We start from the raw sequence: 20,280 nt of genomic DNA, 5'->3' as shown, positions 1-20,280 counted from the left end.
CGCGAGGCTGCCCACTATTTGCAAAGAGCTAATATTGCATAATCCAGAAATAGGCATGGCGTTTTGTCAGAATGTTGTGGAGGAGGCTTATCTCCAAAGTCTGATGGGTGTTGCGCGAGGAAATCCTGCGCTGCACACGCTTCCAAGGGAGGGCATTGGTCAGGCGATAACGTGAAGCTGTTGACCAGTGAAATGTGCGTTATCTTAGAAGCCAGCGCGTTCCAGACGACGGCCTCAGCATGGAACAACCTAGAACCCCCATGCAGGCTGCCTGCAGCCACTAGAAGAGCATTCTTCCGCGTATGGCCGGCACGCTCTCGCGGCTGCAGCACTTTTCAACGTGCGCAAGTGAACAATACTCCTCAACAATACCTGCTGCACTTTAGCGATAAACGAGCGCAGCTAGCACACGACCCAACAATGCCGGTTCAGCAGATGACTTCTATGCGCAGCCAGTCCCTGGCTGGCGCTCCAGTGGCACCCGTCAAGGCGGGCCGCGCTGGCGTTTCGCGCCGTGGCCTGGCCGTCAGCGTCCGTGCTGAGAAGGTGCGAAAGCGGTCTCAACCCACCGACGCCCGTCTTGCGTCATAGCGCCCACCCTGAACATGCTGACGCCATGCTCACATTTGAATTGTTCCTTCAGGTCGTGGGTATCGATCTGGGCACGACCAACTCGGCTGTGGCTGCCATGGAGGGTGGCAAGCCGACCATCATCACCAACGCTGAGGGCGGCCGCACCACCCCCTCGGTGGTGGCATTCACCAAGACCGGCGACCGTCTGGTTGGCCAGGTACGTTCATGGGTGCCAATTGGTCCTTTGCTAAACCGAGGAATGCGCCGACCTAACTAGATCATCGTTTTCACCGGTCAGCACGGCCAATTGTGTATCCAGAATTCCAATCATGAAAGTAAAGAGTTTCATATGTCTCCTCGCAAAGGGCTTTCGCAAAGACATCTCGAGGTCGCTTGCAGACTGGGGCGGGACGCGACACGCGCACACCCCAGCCACCGCACACGGCGTCGTGTGGCGAAGGTTGCTGCCGCACGTCGCTTACGCCGAAACATGCGGGTTGATGCCTGAGTGCACATTGTCACACCTACTGGATGGCCACGTCACATTCTTGGTAGCTACCGCACCTCCTGGCCTGGCTAACCTAGCCCCTGTCCTCCTCGTGCTTGTCGCCATTGCCTAACCCCTCAGATTGCCAAGCGCCAGGCTGTGGTGAACCCCGAGAACACTTTCTTCTCCGTAAAGCGCTTCATCGGCCGCCGCATGTCGGAGGTCGGCTCGGAGTCCACCCAAGTGCCTTACCGGGTAAGAAGGCGCGGCAGCCAGCGGCCGAGGAGCCCGGTGATATTGGAGGGGATGGGTGGGTTCAACGGGCGCAGGTCTCGAGCTGATGCATGTGCAAGGGTCTGGGCATACCCATGCGGTTCAGTGCCGCGGGGGCTCTCGTGCGAGCAGGGACGCGCTTCACACTCCTGCTCAGTTGAGGATCTGATTGATGTCCCTGCGCATAGCATGACGGTCCGGGGGTTACGGGTTGTGGACGTAGATGGCTGCCACAGCCCGGCTGTGCTGCTGCGGAAGACGCCGTCTTTCCTCACTCGAATTCTCCCTCACTTGACCCTCATCAGGTGATTGAGGACGGCGGCAACGTGAAGATCAAGTGCCCCAACGCCGGTAAGGACTTCGCTCCCGAGGAGATCAGCGCGCAGGTGCTGCGCAAGCTGACGGAGGACGCCGCCAAGTTCCTGAACGACAAGGTGCGTGCGACGCAGGTGGCCTGGGATGGGGCGGGGCGGTGCAATGCAGCTGGCCTGGGGCGGATTGGGGCGGCGTAGCCACTTGGGAGGCCGCGACAGAACTGGGCGGCATGGAGTGGAGAGCCAGAATTGGTGGATACCACGGCTGGAAGGGATGAGGAACGAAGTGCGCGGCATATGGTTCTCAGCCCGAGGGACGAGCGTTGTGCAATCCCGCGGGCGCTTGTGTGGCTCGCGAGTCCGCTCGAGAGACCGTGCACAACGACCAACAAGAGTGGTTGTCACAGGCTTTGTTCACCTCATGTCGCCATGTTGCTGCCCCTCGCTACTGCGTAACCCGGGTTGGCCGCAGGTGGAGAAGGCGGTCATCACCGTGCCCGCCTACTTCAATGACTCCCAGCGCCAGGCCACCAAGGACGCGGGCAAGATTGCCGGTCTGGAGGTGCTGCGCATCATCAACGAGCCCACCGCCGCCTCGCTGGCGTACGGCTTTGACAAGAAGGCCAACGAGACCATCCTGGTGTTCGACCTGGGCGGCGGCACCTTCGATGTGTCGGTGCTGGAGGTGGGCGACGGCGTGTTCGAGGTGCTGTCCACCAGCGGCGACACCCACCTGGGCGGTGACGACTTCGACAAGCGCATCGTGGACTTCCTGGCTGATGACTTCAAGAAGAGCGAGGGCATTGACCTGCGCAAGGACCGCCAGGCACTACAGGTGAGCGGCGGAGGCGATTGAGCCAGGGTTCTTGAGGAGGGGTAGGCTGGGGCTTGAAGGCGTGAAGAGTGGGTCGTGTGTTGGCTGTCGAGGCGTGGAGAGGGCCGGATACTAGTGTCGGGAGGGAAGGGGATGGATCGGAGCACATGGCGTTTGCGCAGTCTGATGCTATTCAAGGGTTGGCTGAACCAGTCCCGTTCAGCGCTGTCGTGCGGCTTGCTGACCCGACTACTCTGCCCCTTTCCCACCCACACAGCGCCTGACCGAGGCGGCCGAGAAGGCCAAGATTGAGCTGTCGGGAATGGCCCAGACCTCCATCAACCTGCCCTTCATTACTGCCACCGCCGATGGTCCCAAGCACATCGACACCCAGCTGACCCGCGCCAAGTTCGAGGAGATGTGCAACGACCTGCTGGAGCGCTGCAAGGTGCCGGTGCAGCAGGCCCTGCGCGATGCCAAGCTGTCCATCAGCGACATTCAGGAGGTCATCCTGGTGGGCGGCTCCACCCGCATCCCCGCGGTGCAGGAGATTGTGCGCAAGCTGTCGGGCGGCAAGGACCCCAACGTGACGGTCAACCCCGACGAGGTGGTGGCTCTGGGCGCGGCGGTGCAGGCCGGTGTCCTGGCCGGCGAGGTGTCGGACATCGTCCTGCTGGACGTGACCCCGCTGTCGCTGGGCCTGGAGACCCTGGGCGGCGTCATGACCAAGCTCATCCCCCGCAACACCACCCTGCCCACCTCCAAGTCTGAGGTCTTCTCCACCGCCGCCGACGGTCAGACTTCGGTGGAGATCAACGTGCTGCAGGGCGAGCGCGAGTTTGCCCGCGACAACAAGTCGCTGGGCACCTTCCGCCTGGACGGCATCCCGCCCGCGCCCCGCGGTGTGCCCCAGATTGAGGTCAAGTTCGACATTGACGCGAACGGCATCCTGTCCGTGACCGCCACCGACAAGGGCACTAGCAAGAAGCAGGACATCCGCATCACCGGCGCCTCCACCCTGGACAAGGGCGACGTGGAGCGCATGGTCAAGGAGGCGGAGAAGTTCGCCGGCGAGGACAAGAAGCGCCGCGAGAGCGTGGAGACCAAGAACCAGGCGGAGACCATGGTGTACCAGACCGAGAAGCAGCTCAAGGAGTTTGAGGGCAAGGTGCCGGCCGACATCAAGGCCAAGGTCGAGGCCAAGCTGGGCGAGCTCAAGGCGGCGCTGCCGGCCGACGATGCTGAGGCCACCAAGGCCGCCATGAACGCGCTGCAGCAGGAGGTGATGGCCATGGGCCAGGCCATGTACAGCCAGGCTGGCGCTGCGCCAGGCGGCGCCCCGGGCGCTGAGCCCGGCGCCGGTGCGGGCGCGGGTGGCGCCCCCGGCGGCAAGAAGGACGACGACGTCATTGACGCCGAGTTCACTGACAAGAAGTAACGGCCTGCATTGAGGCTGCTGGCTAGCTGACCGGGCAGGATGGATGGTGATGGCGGCCGAGGGGTGCATTGAGCGTGGGTGCTTGTAGTAATGCGCTATTTTGGACGTTGCCGCGGCATATCACTACCAATCACTGCGGCCGTAGCCACGTCTGCTGTTGAGCGTGGTTGGCGCCGGTTGCGATTGGGGCGCTGGATGTGTATTGATGTTCTTTTGGTGGGTTTGGCTGTGTGTGCGTGCTCTGTTAACGGACGTTGCGCTCCTCGCGTGATCTGCTGGGAGGCTTGTCGCGCCTTTGCCGTATAAATTTGGCTGCAAGTGTTTGGTTGCGGCTAGTCGACATCTCCCAGCTGCCAGCGCTTGCAGCACGCTATGTGCGTGCGACGGCGAGGTGCGGCTGGCGCAGGGAGCTGTGGCGTATGACATCTATGACCTGCTATACCTGACATGAGTGTGGAGTGGAGTGAAGGAATGGACATGCAAAGCAAGCGTACACAGACATTGCTTAGTAGGCTCCAGCCATATGTGGGCTTGATGAGGGTGCAGATTAGAGTAAGAGGCCGCAAGCACCTGTCGCAGTGCGCAGGCGGGCATGCTTTGCGTGCACAATCACATAGGGAGTGAGGCGAGACCGAGTGAGCTACCCAGGGTAGCTGCGGAGGCATGACGACGTTCTGGACATGAAGTCGAGCGGTGTAAGGCTTCGCGGACTGAATCCTATATATTGGGTTGGGGCATTTGGTTGGCCCTGACAAATGCTGGCCCACACAAAGACAGTAGCGGGCAAGGCCAGAGCACAGCATTCCCCCAGCTGTTTTGCAACTGTTTGCCGCAGCGTTCAGGTCGCGGTTCCTGTTTCACAGGGGACAACAGGGACACGGGTGCCGTCGACCAAACTTGGAATGGGGTACGGGTCCCATCGAGAATGGTTCGTCTGTCCTAGGCGCTCACTCAACACATTGCTTCGGCGTGTGGGGAGCCACGGATGGCCCTAGTACCGTGGGGGCATGTCGCACCCGTGGAGGGCACTGTAAAGGACCCAACAGCAAACTGGATGGCACAGCGGCCATTACACACAAATATTCACACATACATCATGGGATGGGGCCGAGGGGGGCGCCAAGCTCCAGCCGCCAAGCAAACCACATAGAACCTCCACAATGTGCCCAAGCTGGCTCAAGTGCTGTGCAGCTCTAGGGCTTTAGTTAAGCACTGGTCGGTGGATAATGGAGACTTGCAAATCTCGGCGTTTGTGACGGGCGTTTGGGGCCCTGGAACCGCGGAGACTAATGCGACTGCTGCAGCGACACGACGTCACGACCCCGTTGCGACCCCGTTGCGCTGTGCTGTACGGCACTGCGAGCCGGTCACATTGCAGTGCGCCCATGTACCTCCATACTTTGAAGTGCTAGCTTGCCAGACTGTCATATGAACTGAATTTCCGTGCTGAAGTCGCCTCGAGTCGCTGCCTTGCCACAACTCACCCTGCTGCCTTGAACTGCACCGTGTCAATTGGCCCTCACAGTCACATCGCCAGCTCAGGGGTGGAATACAAGCAGGTAGGGCTCGGGGAGCCCGTCGATTCCTGCATTTCAGCGTCATTAGCTATGATTGCACTGCGGTAAGTGCGGATTCCGGACACTGCTGGACGAGGTCCGCGTGCGGATGTCGACGCTTGGGATGGCGCTCGCACGTAATATGTCCTTTCGCACAAACATGCCTGCCGCTATCGCATCGAGATGTACACTCCAATAAATGTACCTATAACAGCGGTCCAACCTCGAAGTATCAAGATTCGCGTGGACATGACCTGCAATGTCGTGTCAACCAGTTTGCGACTTTGGAAATGTGTACCCCACTCAGGCCTTCCACAACCGCCCCGCGAATGACTAGCGCTCGTGCGGATTGCGGAGCCACACTCAGTACCCGCTTCATGGGAACTCATGGCGCTACCTTCCAGCGCCCCACGTCGGCCCGCAGGCGCCCGGCAGTCGTCGCTGCCTCACAGCTGACGCCGGCCGCGCCAACTGTTGTCAGCGGCAAGGTCGCAGACCTCGCCGCAAAGCGCGCCATTGGCAGGGTAGGATGCATGGAAGCTTGCGTATTTGAGGGTAGACTGGGGGGCAGCTGTTTCAACCCATCCCCGAGTGCGAAGGAACCGGCGGCTTACTCGTCGGCAACTGTCGGGGCAACGTTTACCCCCGCCGAACTCCACGCGCCAAACCCTTCGCACCCCATGTAGGCAGCGAAGAGTGTCCTAATGCTGAGTACATCCAACACTCAGCCTGGTGTCAACGAGTCGGTGAGTTGAAAGCTACCAGTAGCGTGTCGAAAGCATGAGTCTACACGCGCGCGCTTCACTTGTACCGTATTCCATGCCAAGACCGCTGCGGACAGCCCCAACTTACAGTGCATGTGGCCGTGCGACATGCTCGCCGAAGGCGGTCCTTCCCTGACCCCATTACCCCTCTTGGTTCCCCGCGCACCGCAGGATGCCAGGACCACTACTGCTGAGGCCGTGGTGGCGGCCGCCCGCACCGTGTGCGCCGGCCTCACTGACGACCAGCTGCTTGCCGCGCTCAAGCTCGCCTACGCCCATGCCGGCCCCGCCCGCGCGCTCAGCCTGGCCGCCCTGGCCCGGCGCGGCTCGGCCATGCTTGCCGCCACCGCCCACGCCGCGCTGCGGGAGGGCTGCGCGGTGGCTGAGAAGCGGCAGCTTCTGCTGGAGGTGCTGGGCGGCGACAGCGCCATGACCTTGGGCCTCAAGGGCGCCCTGATACAGCTGCAGCCGGGACCGTCTGCCGCCGCCACCCCCGCTTCTGAACCTGTCACCGCCGACTCCAGCACCCCTGAGACCGCCACCGCCGCCGCGGCCCCCACCGAAGCCACCCGGGGCACCTCGTGGTTCCGGCGGCGTGTGCAGCAGCTGTCTGCTGCCGAGCTCGACGGCCTCATGGCGGAGGGCGGCTGGCTGGACCCCGTGATGACGCGGCTGCGGACGGCGCTCAAGGCCAGCGGCTGGATCGTCATGATGGCCACGGCCGCCAAGATCAGCCCCACGCTGGTTGAGGTGCTGCGTCGCACGCCCTGCCCCGCCGCAGCGCCCAGGGAGCACACCGTGCAGGCAATCGCACGACTGCTCGTGTCTAACGGCCTTGCTCGCGCTCAGGCGCACGTCTGGCCGCTGACTGCGCAACGCATTCTGGTGAGCTGGTTGTCAGTATGTTCCTGGCGTGCTTTGGGCCCTAATGGGGACGTGAGAAAGGCAGCAGGTAGGGTGCGGTCAACAGAGCACAGGGTTCAGGCAGGGAACGCCGTGTGCGTGCTCTGTGCGCATGACTTGTGGCCACGTTTGCACAGCCATGTAGCCCGGCCCCAGGCTTATTAGTTCAGCCATGCTCACACTGTAACTAATACGAGTCGCCGCTGCCTAACCTTCGCCTCGCCTCGCTTCATCGTCCCCTTCATTCGTCCCCAAGGGCCTGATCCACGAGTACCAGCGGCTGCTGAAGGCGCCCGAGGAGCAGCTGGCCCGCCGCGGCCTGACCAAGCTGGAGCTGCAGCTGGAGTTGGTGTGCAACATCCACAACGCTAGCCATTCTCAGGACGTCAGCCGCACAGCACTGTCCAAGGCCGTTCGCATCGCGGTCAGTGGCGGCATCGTGCCGGCACCCGTGGTGACGGCCACGGCTCCAGCGGCTGGAGGGGTCAAGGTTGGGGTCGTGCTGCTGGCGGAGGCGGGCGCTGCGACGGCTGCGCCCGCTGCCGCAGCTGTGCACACGGAGGTGCCGGCTGCGGCGACCGTTGCGGCGACAGGCGAGTTGGCGGAGGCGGCTGGCACGGCTATCGAGTCTGCGCCCGCGGCTGCACCGGAGCGGACGGTGCAGCCAGATGTGCTGACGGCAGCGAGCCCTCGACAGGTTCATGCGGATGCGGCTGCTCTTGGCGCTGTTTAAGGGGCGTGCAGCACTACCGTACCTGATCCAGGGGGTGCTTACAAGACCACATGCTGTACCATAGTTGTAATCGTATTAGCTGTGGGTCGCGGCGGGGATGGTCATGTGACTCATGTCACTTAAGTGTGCATTTTACAAGAAGGGGACAAGATACCTTCCCTCGCATGGGAAAGTTGGGCTGAGCCACGTATCTACGGTAGTCTGAGGCCGCAAGCGTCTACCTCATCATCTCCCGGACATAGCCGGGGTCGGTTCGTACAGGCACGGCCCGCCGTAACGTGTCCAGCCACGTCCCGCCGTCAAGCAACAGCCCAGCCCAGCAACCAACCAAACAGCAGGAAATCCTCTGGCCACAACACTCCTCACTGCTGCGGCCTAACACATGCTGCGCGGTGCTATGCTCGCCAGCAAAGACCGTAACTAGACACCGGCCGGCCTCAACCTGCGCGCCGGCGCCGCTTCTCGGGCGGGGCCGCGCTGTCCTCCTCCACGTGGCCTTGCCTGCCCCCACATGCACGCCACCACTGCTGGGCCCAGGCCCTGCGCCGCCGCCAGGTCCTGCGCCGCCGCCGGGCCCTGCACCGCCGCCGCAGCTGCTAGGCCCTGCGCCACCTACCGCCGTAGCCGCCAGAGCCAGCGCGCGCCCTACTCCTATGCTCCCATATGAGACATGCGGCTCACCTGGCAGGCTCATATTTTCAGCATCAACCCGCTGGCGCTTCCCATCACGGCCTGTCACACATCCACACGCTGCACGTAGTGCCCCTATCACACACGCACACACAACCCGCCGGTGGTGCGTCCTGTGGTTAATAGCAGTGACAGACAACACGCGCCAGGCCTCGGCGCACACGCATGCCGCACCTTCCCATCACGACCTGTCACACACCCACGCGCTTCACCGAACGCCCCTAGCCCACACGCGCACACAACCCGCCAGTGTTGCGTCCTATGGTTAGCAGCAGTGGCAGCCAGCACGCGCCCGGCCTTTACGCACTACAGGCACGCCGCACCTTCCCATCACGGCCTGCCACATTCTAGTGCGTTGCACCTAGAACCCCTAGCACACACGCGCACACAACCCACCAGCGCTGCGTCCTATGCTTAGTAGCAGTGACAGCACGCCCGCATCCTCAGGTGTCTAGCGATCGCGATGCCACAGCAGAGCCAACCGCAGCCAGACGCGGCACAGTTGTCAACAGCCGCACTACTTGTCATGCCGGGCATGGGGGGCGGGGTGGGTGGGTGGGCGGCGCACGGTGCCGTGGCCGCGTGGCAAGGTAACACGTACGTGGTGTTGGGAAGGCGTGGCATGCGTGTGCACCAGAAGGGGCGTACTGCCAAACTAAAAGCACGTGCATAATGCTCTCCTTGAGCATGGGGTAAGAACCTGAGCTTTCTACCCCCCCCCCCCCGTCCAAAAAGACCATGGGGTAAAAAAGCCACCGGCAGCTGAACTGCGCAATCACCGTCCTGGCAATAGTCTGCTCTCGGGCGCACGACTTCATCTTCAGTGCAGGTCCGGCTGTGCGAATCTAGGTCACCACGTGGCAACTGAGTCCCAGAAATCCCACTGCGTTAGTGTTGGCCAACACTGCTGCCGCTAGCGGGGGCAACCAAATTGAAAGCTGTAGTGTGTTGCTGTTCAGCCAAGAGGCAGCCCTACGACAACTACTGCGGAGCTTGGCTAGTGCTTTTGCGGTAGGGGGGATGGCGCTGACAGTGTGCGAAAGATGAGTGGGTAAGTGCGGGCTGACTCATAGCTTGCGCTAGCGGCAACTTAACCGGCAAGCCCGGTGAGCCGGTTGGGGTTTAGAGCCGACCAAGGGCCCGTGCGGCCTGCTCATGCAGATCTGCACACCCGCGCACAAGCAACAAAGGAAGGCTCATGATAAAGGCTCCGCACACGGCTATGAACTCATTATGACTCAACACACGGCACGCACACCAGGTGCACTCCGGGGTTCCAGTTAGATGTGGATGGCGAGCCGCACACTGCCGCACATATGACACGACATTAACCGCTTACCAGTGCCTAACTAACATGCGTCTCACCCAGTCACCCGGCTTCCACTGTGCACAACGCACAGTGCCACACCGCGGGCCAGCCGTCTTTCAACAGCTAAGCCCTTAGCCTGGTAAGCTGCATGGGCGGGCGCGCTGACGTGTGGCCCTCGCTAACCGCTTGGTTACGCGCGCGGCCTGTATCCGCAGCAGTTTCGATGCAGCCGCTGCTCATTTCCGCCTCTTCCTTTCTTCCTTTCTCGTTCGCCGCCTAGCATCGGGAAAGCAACAAAGGGTATAAACGGGTTTGTAGCCATGACCCGGGCAGAAGGCAATGACTTTTATAAACACCCCGGCGGCCAGTGCCAGTGGCCCCAGCCCGTTGCCTCCTCCTTCCTTGCCCCTCCTCCTTGTCCTAAATGCGTGCGTGTCACTTGCACACCGCTAAACGAGCTGTGTTTGTAATCCAAAAGCACGAAAGCAGCTCGTTGCACGTCCGCAGCATGCATCACGTGCGTGCGTCTCCCCGTCGGCAGCGTGGCGTCTGTCACAGGTGCGGCTGGGCCTTGCAGCGTGCACCATCACCATAACAGGTTGAATTCAAGCGCAATGGCAGGAGTTAAGCGTTTAGGCTTCGATTTGACTGCTAACTTAGCCACTTAGGAACCACAAGCACTGTCACGGACGCACATTCGTAAACCACACTCGGAAAACCGAAGTGACGGTCCGGCGTACTGTACAACCAAAAGCCCACGCCAGATGTTTACATGCCCCCCACTTCCCCTACCTCCCGTTCTTGGCCCACGCCGGCGCCTCCCGCAGCTCTGAGCCGCTTTGTGTGGTGACATGCACCGTCTCCAGCCCCGTGGCGTTCCAGAGCACCCGCGTGCGGCCATACTGCCCGGCGTTGCACTTTGTCACCACCCCCCAGCTGCAGCCGTCCACATCCCCCGACCTCCAGTCGCGCCCGCGCACCACTATCATGCCGACTTCGATGTTCCGCACCTCCGTCACTGTGGAGTCCTGCACCACCGGCCCCATCTGGCCCTCCAGTGCCCGCACGTCGGAAACCGCACGCGTGTACGTCACCAGGAACTCCTGCAGCCGCTGCATGCGGTCGGCGATGTGCGAGAAGTCCAGCGGGCGGTCCGACTGCTGAGCGCCCCGCCCCACGTCCCGCAGGGCGGCGGCAACTGCCTGCACATATCGTACACACACACACACACATGGCGGAATTGTTCCGTTTGTTTTTGTTTCACACACACACACACACATACACACACAGAGAGCGCACCCCGGATGCCATACGTGTTACAGCAGGGGAGGTATCTGGGAGGAAGTGGCAATTTGAAGTTCAATTTGGCCTAGCAGGGGCATGGCGTGGTGTTGTGGCGGGTGCCTGAGCCTTCCAACCCACCTCCCGTGTCTGCTCCTCCTGCTGCCGCTTCATCACCTCCAGCGCCTCCAGCGCCTGCCGCAGGTTGGTGGCCAGCGCGTCCCTCTCGGCGCGCAGCTCTTGCGAGTGGCGGCGCTCCTCCCACAGCTCCAGATCCAGCGAGGTCATCTGCGGGAGCATATTTGTGGGAGAGGAAGGGCGCTGCTTTCAGGCAGGAGTGAAGTGCTTTCAGGCAAGAGTGACAACACCCACGACTTTACCCCTGCTACAGCAGCGGCAAACGAACACCGGCCGGGCCCCAGGCCATTGAATGGCCTGAAGCCATTTGCGCAAGATGCAAGCAAATGAACAACATATAGAAGCAGCCGTGATCAGGTCGTGTCTCATCTGCCGCGCACCTTGGCGATGAGGTCGTTCACCACACGGATCAGCCCCTCCCGCCACAGCGCGCTTTCGTCAGGCACCGGCCGCTCGGGAGCAGCCGCAGCAGTCGAGGCCTGCCTCTCTAGCAAGTCTCCACCACCATCACCCGCGTCTGAGCTCCGCGGCAGCACCTCGGGAGGCGTCGGCTCCACCCCTAGCTTCAGGTCAGGAGGAGTCGCCAGCAGCGGAGGCGAGTCCAAGGGTGCTTGCGGTGCCCCGTGTCCCGTCAGCTGCGACTCGGCGTTCAGAGGCGGGACAGGCTCGGCGCTGCGCTTCAGAAAAGCCGCCATATGTTCCAGCCGAGATCCCACGCCCCTGAGGAGCTTGCCGAGCAGGTGTGCCTGTGGCCAAGTGGGAGCAGGTTGGACACACCGACACAACAGTGAGGTCAGGACGGAGGTCGTGTCAGGGACGGCAGTGCTGCGCCCAAAGCCCAAACCAACGCTCCAGCACCGTACCTCGCCACGAGGCTCTTTCTTGTCATGCTCGTTTGGACCAGGTCCACGTGGCTGGCTGGCGTAGACAATGGCGGCGACGCGAGGCCCGCGAGGATGCCTTGCAATTGTGACGTCCCGACGCACGCTTTGCGCCGAAACAGCAATGCACGAGCGGTATCGCATTATAACTATGATGTTATGTGTTGTAGCTTGGCTGTTCAAACAGGGGTTCTTGCGCTGGACTGCTGATAAGCAAATATCTACTGCACTGGATTCCGCGCTGAGCGAAATATTATGGCTGCAGGAGGAGCGCATATCGTATCAAATGCTTTACATAGCGAAACCCTTCCACCGATGAACTGTCAAGCCTCGCGATCTGCAAATCCTAACTGCCACGGCCATTGGGCTGCCACGACCTGCCACGACCAGGGCGAGCCAGCCCAGCGAGCCGCCCAGCCTTCGTCCTGCACAAGTCTTACACCACCGCACAGCGCCTCACTGACTCAGCTTTAGCTCATGTCGCTTAGGGCACAAACACGCGCTGCATGAAGTTCTGGAAGCGGTTGGCGTAAGATACCGGGTGCGATACGGAGATGGACGCAGCCGAGTGGATGACAGACTTCAACCCATGCTCTGTAAATGGCAGGAGGGCGGCGGCAAACCGACACCGATTATGTGATGGGCACCAGGGAGTGTCGGGTGCAGGCCCCTCGCTGCACCCTGATACGGTACTCATCGTCAGTGTTACCCGTTCCCCCATCCACCCCCACCATATCTCACCCAGCCGCTTGGAGGTGTTGTAGGGCTGCAGGAAGTCGATGATGCCGAACCATAACACCGCCTCCTCCTCCCGGCCGTCCTGGTGACGAGGTGACACGGGTTTGAGGGCGTTGCTGGATGGCGTGGAGCCGTGCTGGGAGGGGGGCCAGGGTGAGGAGCCGAGGACACGACCCGGCAGTGCAGCGGCGACGAAGGACTGACTGAGCTTCACTCACACGCCTCCCGCTTCTTTCCTCCCACCTACTGCCTCTACGTGATTACCTTGTGCACTGCTGTTGCGGCCATGTTGAGGCCCAGCTGCACACGGCTCTGGCCCAGACTGAGCGCCAGCTCGTCATTGGCGGACAGCGCTGCCAGGCCCGACACACCGCCACCGCCGCCGGGCCCCGCAGAGGTGGACGAGGAGGCGGAGCCGCGCCGACCACCGCCGCCACCACCTGCAGACGAGGCGGAGCCGGCCCGGCCGCGAGCCGCCTCGTCCCGTGCGCCCAGCATCAGTGCGGCGGCGTTGTCCCGCCCACGACCCCGCGGCGCCAGCATCCTGAGGTGTGTGTGTGGGTGTGTGTGTGTGTGTTAAAGAGCACAAGGAAAACGTTGCGCAAAGACAGTGTATGCGATGCAGTGTGTGTGGGTGTGTGTGTGTGTGGGTGTGTGTGTGTGTGTTGGTAATGGGGGGCGGGGCGGGTGGCAGATGAGACGGAGACGCGCAGCTGGCACTGGGCAATGCAGGCTGGCGAGCACGAGCAGGCAGCCCCAGCGCCCCAGCCACCTCCACCCGGCCCTGTTTTGGCCACCCTGTAAGTTCCTGCTGCTGCCCCAGCTGTCCTGCCCCCTCCCCCCTCCCCCTGCTGTTCCCCAAGATGGTCGACCGTCTACCATTTCCTTAACTAACATGAATGCACTCCCCCCCCCCCTCCCCCCCCCCAGCCCGCACCTGAGCCTGGCCAGCTCCATGAGGTCGGCAGTGGCCTCGGGGCGCAGCCGCAGCCGGCAGATGCGCTCCTGCAGGCGCCGGTACCTGGCGGGAGGAGGAGCAGCAGGAGGAGGGCGAAGGTGGGTGTGCACCGTATGTGGGTGCGCACGAGGGGAGTGGGGTCATGCCCATGCAGTAGCTTGTAAGCCTTTAGGAAGGGCGGCCACTGCCTCCACCTCCCACCCTCGCAAACAGAGCCCCTGGGGCCCCACCTCCCAATGTCCGCCCACCCCGCCCTGCGGCCACTCACTCTGAGTCCAGCTCCGTGGCGTCGCTGTGCTCCGGCAGCGCGTTGCGCGGGGCGGCGGCGGCGGCGGCGGCGGAAGCACCAGCACCAGCACCAGACCCCGCCTCGCCCTGGCCCTGGGCCGCCGCCTGCCCGGCCCCCGCTCCGGCCCCTGTCCCGAGCTGCTGCTGCTGCTGCTGCTGTTGCTGCGCCCCCACCGCCGCCTGTCCGGCCCTGTTGGCTGCTGCTCCACCCGACCCCGCGTCCCTGTGCCTGAAGTGCACCCCCACCAGCAGCGAGTAGTCCATCACACCAGTCACCACCGAGGCCCCTGCTGCCCCCGAGGCCCCTGCTGCCCCCGAGACCCCTGCTGCCGCCGCCAGCAGCCCGCAGTCCGCCCTCAGCTGCAGCAGCAGGCGCTCGCGCCAGCCCTCCTCCAGGCGGAAGGTGAGGTCCAAGTCCAAGTCCTTCAGGATCAGGCCGGGGTCGGAGGAGGCAGGCGGAGGCGGGTCGGGCGCCCCGGGGCCGGTGCCGGGCAGAGGGGAGGAGGGGGTGGCGGCGGCCGCTGCCGCCACGGCGGCTGCGGCCCGCGGCCCTGCAGTGCGGCCCAGTGTGGATCCCTTGAGGTCGTACTTGCGGTGCAGCGGCAGCGGCGTGCGGAACAGGTTGGACATGACCTGCAGGTTGTCAGGGGTAGGAGTGAGGGGTGGGGTGGGGTGGGGTGGCGGTGGCGATGCAGGTGGTAAGCAGCACTGCCCCGTGTGGTAACACACGCGTATGCCAACAGCACCGATGCCGATCACGGCGCACTCACCACAAAGCGGTACTGCGGCCGTGTCAGGACGCGCGAGGCGATGGAAGAAGGCGCCGGCAGGGGTGAGGTGTTAGAGGTTCAGGTCATATGACGGGCTCACGTGTGCCATTGCTCCCTGCCAGCAGCCATGCCCCCTCCCTCCCTCCCTCTCCTTCCAGCGCCCCCTCACCGTTTTTCCTCCCGCGGTGGTGACTGCGTGCAGCCCCAGGAAGCGGCTGAGCAGGGTGTGCGGGTGGCGCTCCACGTGGCGGTGGTAGGCGGGCAGCAGCGCCAGCAGCACCGACAGCTCGGCGCGGGACATGGTCTGGGAGGGGGGGGGCGGAGGCAGGGAGAGGGAGGGAGGGAGGGACAGGGGACAGCCGTCCACACGCAAGCCATCTGGTTAGCGAGGTGACTCAACACACTGGGGTTCGGGTGGGGGCACGGGCTCCTGGATACTGCCGAGGACGCCGCGGGTGTGTGCGGCCAGGCGACACCGCCTCCCCACACCTGCATTTGCACCTGCACCTGCAGTCCTGCAGTCCCACAGGCCTGCACCCTGGGGTTCCAGTCCCCACCCCAGCCTCACACAACCCGCAGCAGGCAGCGCCCACCTTGAGGAAGAACCGCTCATCCTGTGATGGGCGGCGGAGAGGGGCGGCAGTTGCGGCGTCTGGTAGATGGGCATGCGAGGAGGAGGGTGGGGCCCAGCAGCTGCTGGCTGCCACCCGTTGCCCCCGTTCCCCTCCGGCCCCCCGCCCGCCCACCTGGCTTAGGAAGAACACGCTGCCGCTCTTTCCCGGACTGGCCAGGTGGCGGAGCGAGTGGTCGCAGCACAGCGACAGCATGTAGGAGGAGGCGTCCAGACCGAACAGCTCGCGCAGCCTGGAAGGGGGGAGGACGGGGGCGGGCGGGTGCAGGGTAGACGTGGCGGGCCGGGGGCAGGGGGCCAGGTGCGGGAGCGACTGCGCGGGGAGCCAACAGCGGCCTAATCAGAGCGGGCCTCGAGCCCGGCGTATGTTGTACCAGCCCCACATACCCCGACAGACATCCCGTGAGTTGGGGGCAGGACACCACCGCCCCAGTCCGCAGGCTCACCGCCGCCCCACGTCCGCCCCCCCCCGCCGCGCACCTCCTGAACGTGAGCGGCGCGAAGTCCGTCCACTGGAAGTCCTCCGCCGGGTGCACCGGCGTCATCTCACTGCCGCCGCGGGGGAAGTCCTGATGAACCTGCAGGGGGGAACGTGGGGGCAGAGGGGGCGGGGGAGAGCTGGTCCTGAGCAGCAGCCTGCCGCGCATGCACACGGCCCCCAAGCTGAGGTTTGCCCCTGGAGCTCGCCTTGCACTGCACTGTATGTCCTGGAATGGGCGACAATTCGATCCCACGATGGCATGTACTCCCCTCCCCGCCCCATCCCCGCGGGCGGTACAACGCGCTGGCACCAAAGGCATGTTCCTGCTGTTCCTACTGGCACGGCATACTTGTGATGTGATCACTCCATTCCTCATGAACGGCTCCCCCCGCCCCCACACGGCTACCTTAAGGCTGTACTCGTCCCGACTGGCGGTGCGCGGCAGTGGCGCATGACTGATGCGGCCCACACTGTATCTGCAGGCGGGGGCAGCCAGGAGCGAGGAGGCGCAGGAGCGAGGAGGCGCAGGAGGGGCAGAGCAACATGGGTGCTGTGTCCACGGGGGCTGCTTTGGCTGACGCCAATGGGGGAGAGCGCTCATCTACAACCCTCCCTGCCTCCCTCCCTCCCTGCCCCCCTGCCTCCCCACCGTATGCCCAACTGCAGGGCCACCATGAGCGCGTACGAGGCGTGCGCCCGAGTCACAGCCACACCCAGGCGCGGCCGGGAGCCGCCCATGCCCGCAGCCGCTGCAGCCGCCGCACCGCGCAGCCGCCGCAGCAGGCCGCCGTGCTCCCTGCGTGTGGGGTGGGGGCGCAGTGATGAGTGGGCACGTGCCTGACGCGCAGGCGGGCGGCAGCTGACAGCGCATCAGTCCACCCAGCCACGCGATCTCGCTACATGCATGCGCACTTGCCCTAGGCCTAGCCCTAGCCTGCATCAGCCTGCTGCACGCACCTGCCGCCACCGCGCCCCGCGCCGCCTCCCCCGCCGGCGCCTGCCCCCAGTCCTGCCGCCCCTCCTGTCGGCATGAGGCCCTCCACGTCTTCCGCCGCCACCCCGGTCTCCCGCAGCGGCACGCCCCGGTCGTAGCCGCGCACCCACACCAGGTGCGCCGGGGGGTGCCGCTGCGGCCCCGACCCCTGATGAGGGGTCGACTGCATGGCGGTCGCTGCAGAGGTGGGGGTGGCGGACGTGGACGTGGAGGGCGGCTTACGCCCAGCGGCAGAGGCGCCCGGAGCGCCCGCGCCGCCTGCAGGGAGGCCTGGCCGTGGCGCCGGCGCGGCGGGGTCTGGCGGGTTGAGCGGCTGCTGGAAGGGCAGCAGCGCCGCGCAGGTGCGACCCGCCTGCCCGCCGTCCGGCTCTCCACCGGCGCCGGTGCTTCCCGCGGTGGCGGCACTGGCAGCTGCCACATAGGGCTGTAAGCCGCTGCCAGTGGGCGAGCGGGATGAGGTGTGCTGCTGGCTGGCACCGCTGGAAGCCCCGCCGTCAGCACCGCCACTGCCATAACCGCCGCCGCCGCCGCCTGTGTCGGCTGCGCCCGGGGGCCGCCGCGGCGAGTCGGTGCGCGATGCGGGAGAGGCGGTGGGGCTGGAGGCGCCCCAGGCCGCCCAGGCCGCCACACCGCCGCCACCGCTGACTGACCCCACACGCGGACTGCCCGGCAGCGAGGGTCCCGGTGATGTCGGCAGCGAGGGAAAGCGAATGGGAACTTCGCCTGTCGCCGCAAAGCTGCCGTCAATGCTTGCTGTTGCCTCCAGGCCCTGCGAGCCGGGGCCACGGCCGCTGCTCCCGCCCTCTCCCCCGCCAGCTCCGCCGCCGGCCAGCCAGCCGCGTGCGGCCGCCGACATTTGGAAGGAGCTGCGCGGCGAGGCGGGGCCACTGTCCGCCCCCGCCCCCGGCAGCCCCATGGACTTGGAGCCCAGACTAGCGCGCCGCCCACCACCTCCACCACCGCCACCGCCACCGCCACCGCCGGGGCGGTAGATGCCGACGCCGTGCTTGCGGCCGCGCCGCCACATGCCTGCGCCACCATGCGGGCGTGCGAATGAGGGGTGTGGGCGACTTGGGCGACGTGGGCCTCCAGTGCTCGACCTGTAAGACAACAGCTGCCTGCCATTGCGCCCGGTGCCGACGTGGCGCCGACCCAGAACCCGCCCACCCAGCAACCCCTAGCGACGCGCCATATCGGTACTGCCTGCCGCGGCCCCCCGCCCCCTCTGCCGCGGCCCCCCGCCCCCTCTGCCGCGGCCCCCCGCCCCCTCTGCCCGGCCCCGCACCCTCGTGTGTGGAGCCGTCCGCCGCCGTGAACAGCCCCACACCGTGCATGCGCCCGTCCTGCACATGCAGCGGCAGCGGCAGCGGCAGGCCCGGGTGTCAGCGGGTGCGCCCAGCATCAGGGCAGGGCGCCGCCGTACTGGGGCAGGAATCAGGTGCACGTTGCGGATGCACCTGGCACTGAGACGGTGCGTGTCAGCACGCGGCCCCGTCACCCTCGTCCCCGCCCGCACCTTCCACTCGCCGTCGTAGCGCTCCCCACTGCGCCACACGAATGTGCCCTGACCCGCCATGCGCCCGGCCCGCCACCTGGGAGGGAGCGGGCGGCAGGAGGGTGCCGACAGCGCGGCCAGCAGGGGCAGTCAAGTGCAATACATCACCTGCGCCCGTTGCACCACCCCTTATCGCATCCCATAGTGACAGGCTCTTCGACAGGCCCTGCTGACCGGTGACACATACGGCACATCATGGCGGCACAGCGCATTACTCACTCGCCGTCGTACTCGGCTCCCTCCGCAGCCAGACCAGCCGCCGCTGGATCTCCCCAGGCGCCCGCACCGCCGCCACCGCCCCCGCCCCCGCCGCCGAGCAAGCCCGCCCCCTGTCCCACACCGCCGCCACCGCCGCTGTACACGTAGCGTCCAGGCCCGTACGGGTGGCCTAGCTTCCACAGCCTGGTGGTGGGTGGTGGGGCAGGGCGGTGGAGGGCATTGCGGATGCTTGAGATGCAGTGAGGCCCGGGGCGAGCCCCAGCCGCTGTGAGTGTGAGGGCCGCCCACCAGCACGTCACACGCTTTAGGTGACCCCTCCTGGCGCTACCGTGTGACGTGCCCCCACAAGTGCCCCAGTGAGTGCCCGCAATGACCCAGCTGTACGGGCCCCGCCTCCATGCCTACACGGCACACACACAAACAAACACATACACGGCACGCCAGCCCGCTCACCCCTCGTACACGTCACCATTGCCGTACACCTGCCGGCCCAGTCCGTGCCGCACGTCCCGCTGCCAACCGCCCGTGTACCGCGACCGCCCATCGCCCGCCTCCCACGTGCCCACACCGCACATGTGGCCATCCCGCCACTCGCCTGGGGTGTGGGGGCGGCAAGCGGCGCATGCGGGGCAGGCGTCATGGGGCCGCGTGAGGCCGCGATGGGAGGTTCCAAGTGCTGTTGCCGCCCGCCTCTGCCTCACCCTACCCCGCTAGCTGCCTCCCTATGTGGTGCCCAGGCGCCTCCTACCCAGGTACGTGGCGCCGCTGCTCCAGGTGTACTTGCCGGCACCGTGCCGCAGCCCCTCCTGCGCAGGCAGCGGCGCACAAGCCGAGGCACAGTGTGTGCATGCGGGGCTTCACGGGCAGCCGCAGCGACGCACAACGCCCCCCACATGGCCGGCATCCCGACAGCGCACCTTCCACGAGCCCTCATAGCAACTGCCGTCACGCCATGTGTATCGGCCCTCACCATCCGGCTGTGACGTGCACAGAAAGTGGCACACAGCACAAGAGACGGGCGAGTGAAAGGCGCGGGGCGACGGCAGTGCAGGCGACAGGCCTCGCGCTGGACGGTGGGTGCGGCTGGCGTGCAAGACCGCCACCTTTCATGTGTGGGCCCTGCGGAGCCCTGGCACGGCTGAAGTGCTACCCTGTCACCGTGACTCTGCCCACACCCGCCCACCACCTGTTCTCTGACCTGTCCGCTCAGCGACCAGCTGCCGCTGTACGCATCCCCATTTACAAAGTTTTTCGTTCTCACTTCACTGGCTTCGCTCTCCATTCTGATGAGTGTGGGTCGAGTTGGAGGCGACGACCGGCATGGCTTGCAGCTCTTGTTGTGTTCAAAAAGTCAACCTACTGAGCGTCCATCTTGATACTCAAACATGTATAAGCGCTCGACTTAATACTCAGTGGTAGTCGTAAGCTGCGTTTGAGCGCTTGCGCAATTGGACCGAGGACGGGCATGGGGCCTGTGCAGCGGAAAGACCGA

At 64.9% G+C, this 20,280-nt stretch overlaps 4 protein-coding genes across 4 annotated transcripts; 2 read left to right on the top strand and 2 right to left on the bottom strand.

Moving 5' to 3' along the window:
- Positions 1-60: 60 nt before the first annotated feature.
- CHLRE_06g250100v5 (uncharacterized protein) lies at positions 61-5,226 on the top strand. The gene is made up of 6 exons (XM_001696380.2): positions 61-546; positions 644-790; positions 1,202-1,315; positions 1,639-1,767; positions 2,120-2,482; positions 2,739-5,226. The coding sequence occupies exons 1-6, from the start codon at positions 421-423 to the stop codon at positions 3,897-3,899; spliced, it is 2,040 nt and encodes a 679-aa protein (XP_001696432.1). The 5' UTR covers positions 61-420; the 3' UTR covers positions 3,900-5,226.
- Positions 5,227-5,290: 64 nt separating this feature from the next.
- CHLRE_06g250050v5 (uncharacterized protein) lies at positions 5,291-8,146 on the top strand. The gene is made up of 5 exons (XM_043062583.1): positions 5,291-5,520; positions 5,763-5,979; positions 6,142-6,201; positions 6,391-7,104; positions 7,379-8,146. Exons 1-5 carry the CDS (start codon positions 5,507-5,509, stop codon positions 7,853-7,855), a joined length of 1,482 nt encoding a protein of 493 aa, XP_042923289.1. The 5' UTR covers positions 5,291-5,506; the 3' UTR covers positions 7,856-8,146.
- A 32-nt stretch (positions 8,147-8,178) lies between these two features.
- Positions 8,179-12,370, bottom strand: CHLRE_06g250000v5 (uncharacterized protein). The gene is made up of 4 exons (XM_043062582.1): positions 12,137-12,370; positions 11,654-12,019; positions 11,277-11,423; positions 8,179-11,056 (listed from the first exon to the last, which is right to left on the bottom strand). The coding sequence occupies exons 2-4, from the start codon at positions 11,966-11,968 to the stop codon at positions 10,643-10,645; spliced, it is 876 nt and encodes a 291-aa protein (XP_042923288.1). The 5' UTR covers positions 11,969-12,019; positions 12,137-12,370; the 3' UTR covers positions 8,179-10,642.
- A 63-nt stretch (positions 12,371-12,433) lies between these two features.
- On the bottom strand, positions 12,434-20,190 carry CHLRE_06g249950v5 (uncharacterized protein). Its single transcript, XM_043062581.1, has 20 exons — positions 19,987-20,190; positions 19,706-19,765; positions 19,537-19,594; positions 19,242-19,383; positions 18,789-18,971; positions 18,531-18,606; positions 18,300-18,357; positions 16,978-18,043; positions 16,670-16,816; positions 16,427-16,496; positions 16,020-16,117; positions 15,655-15,772; positions 15,502-15,522; positions 15,078-15,212; positions 14,909-14,920; positions 14,119-14,771; positions 13,830-13,913; positions 13,157-13,436; positions 12,896-12,974; positions 12,434-12,748 (listed from the first exon to the last, which is right to left on the bottom strand). Exons 4-20 carry the CDS (start codon positions 19,361-19,363, stop codon positions 12,639-12,641), a joined length of 3,312 nt encoding a protein of 1,103 aa, XP_042923287.1. The 5' UTR covers positions 19,364-19,383; positions 19,537-19,594; positions 19,706-19,765; positions 19,987-20,190; the 3' UTR covers positions 12,434-12,638.
- Between the last annotated feature and the right edge of the window lie 90 nt (positions 20,191-20,280).

Source organism: Chlamydomonas reinhardtii, chromosome 6, assembly GCF_000002595.2.
Source record: "Chlamydomonas reinhardtii strain CC-503 cw92 mt+ chromosome 6, whole genome shotgun sequence".
In the NCBI taxonomy this organism is placed as follows: Eukaryota; Viridiplantae; Chlorophyta; class Chlorophyceae; order Chlamydomonadales; family Chlamydomonadaceae; genus Chlamydomonas; species Chlamydomonas reinhardtii.
Note: the sequence above shows the minus strand (reverse complement) of the source record. Positions and strands in the feature narration are given on the sequence as shown.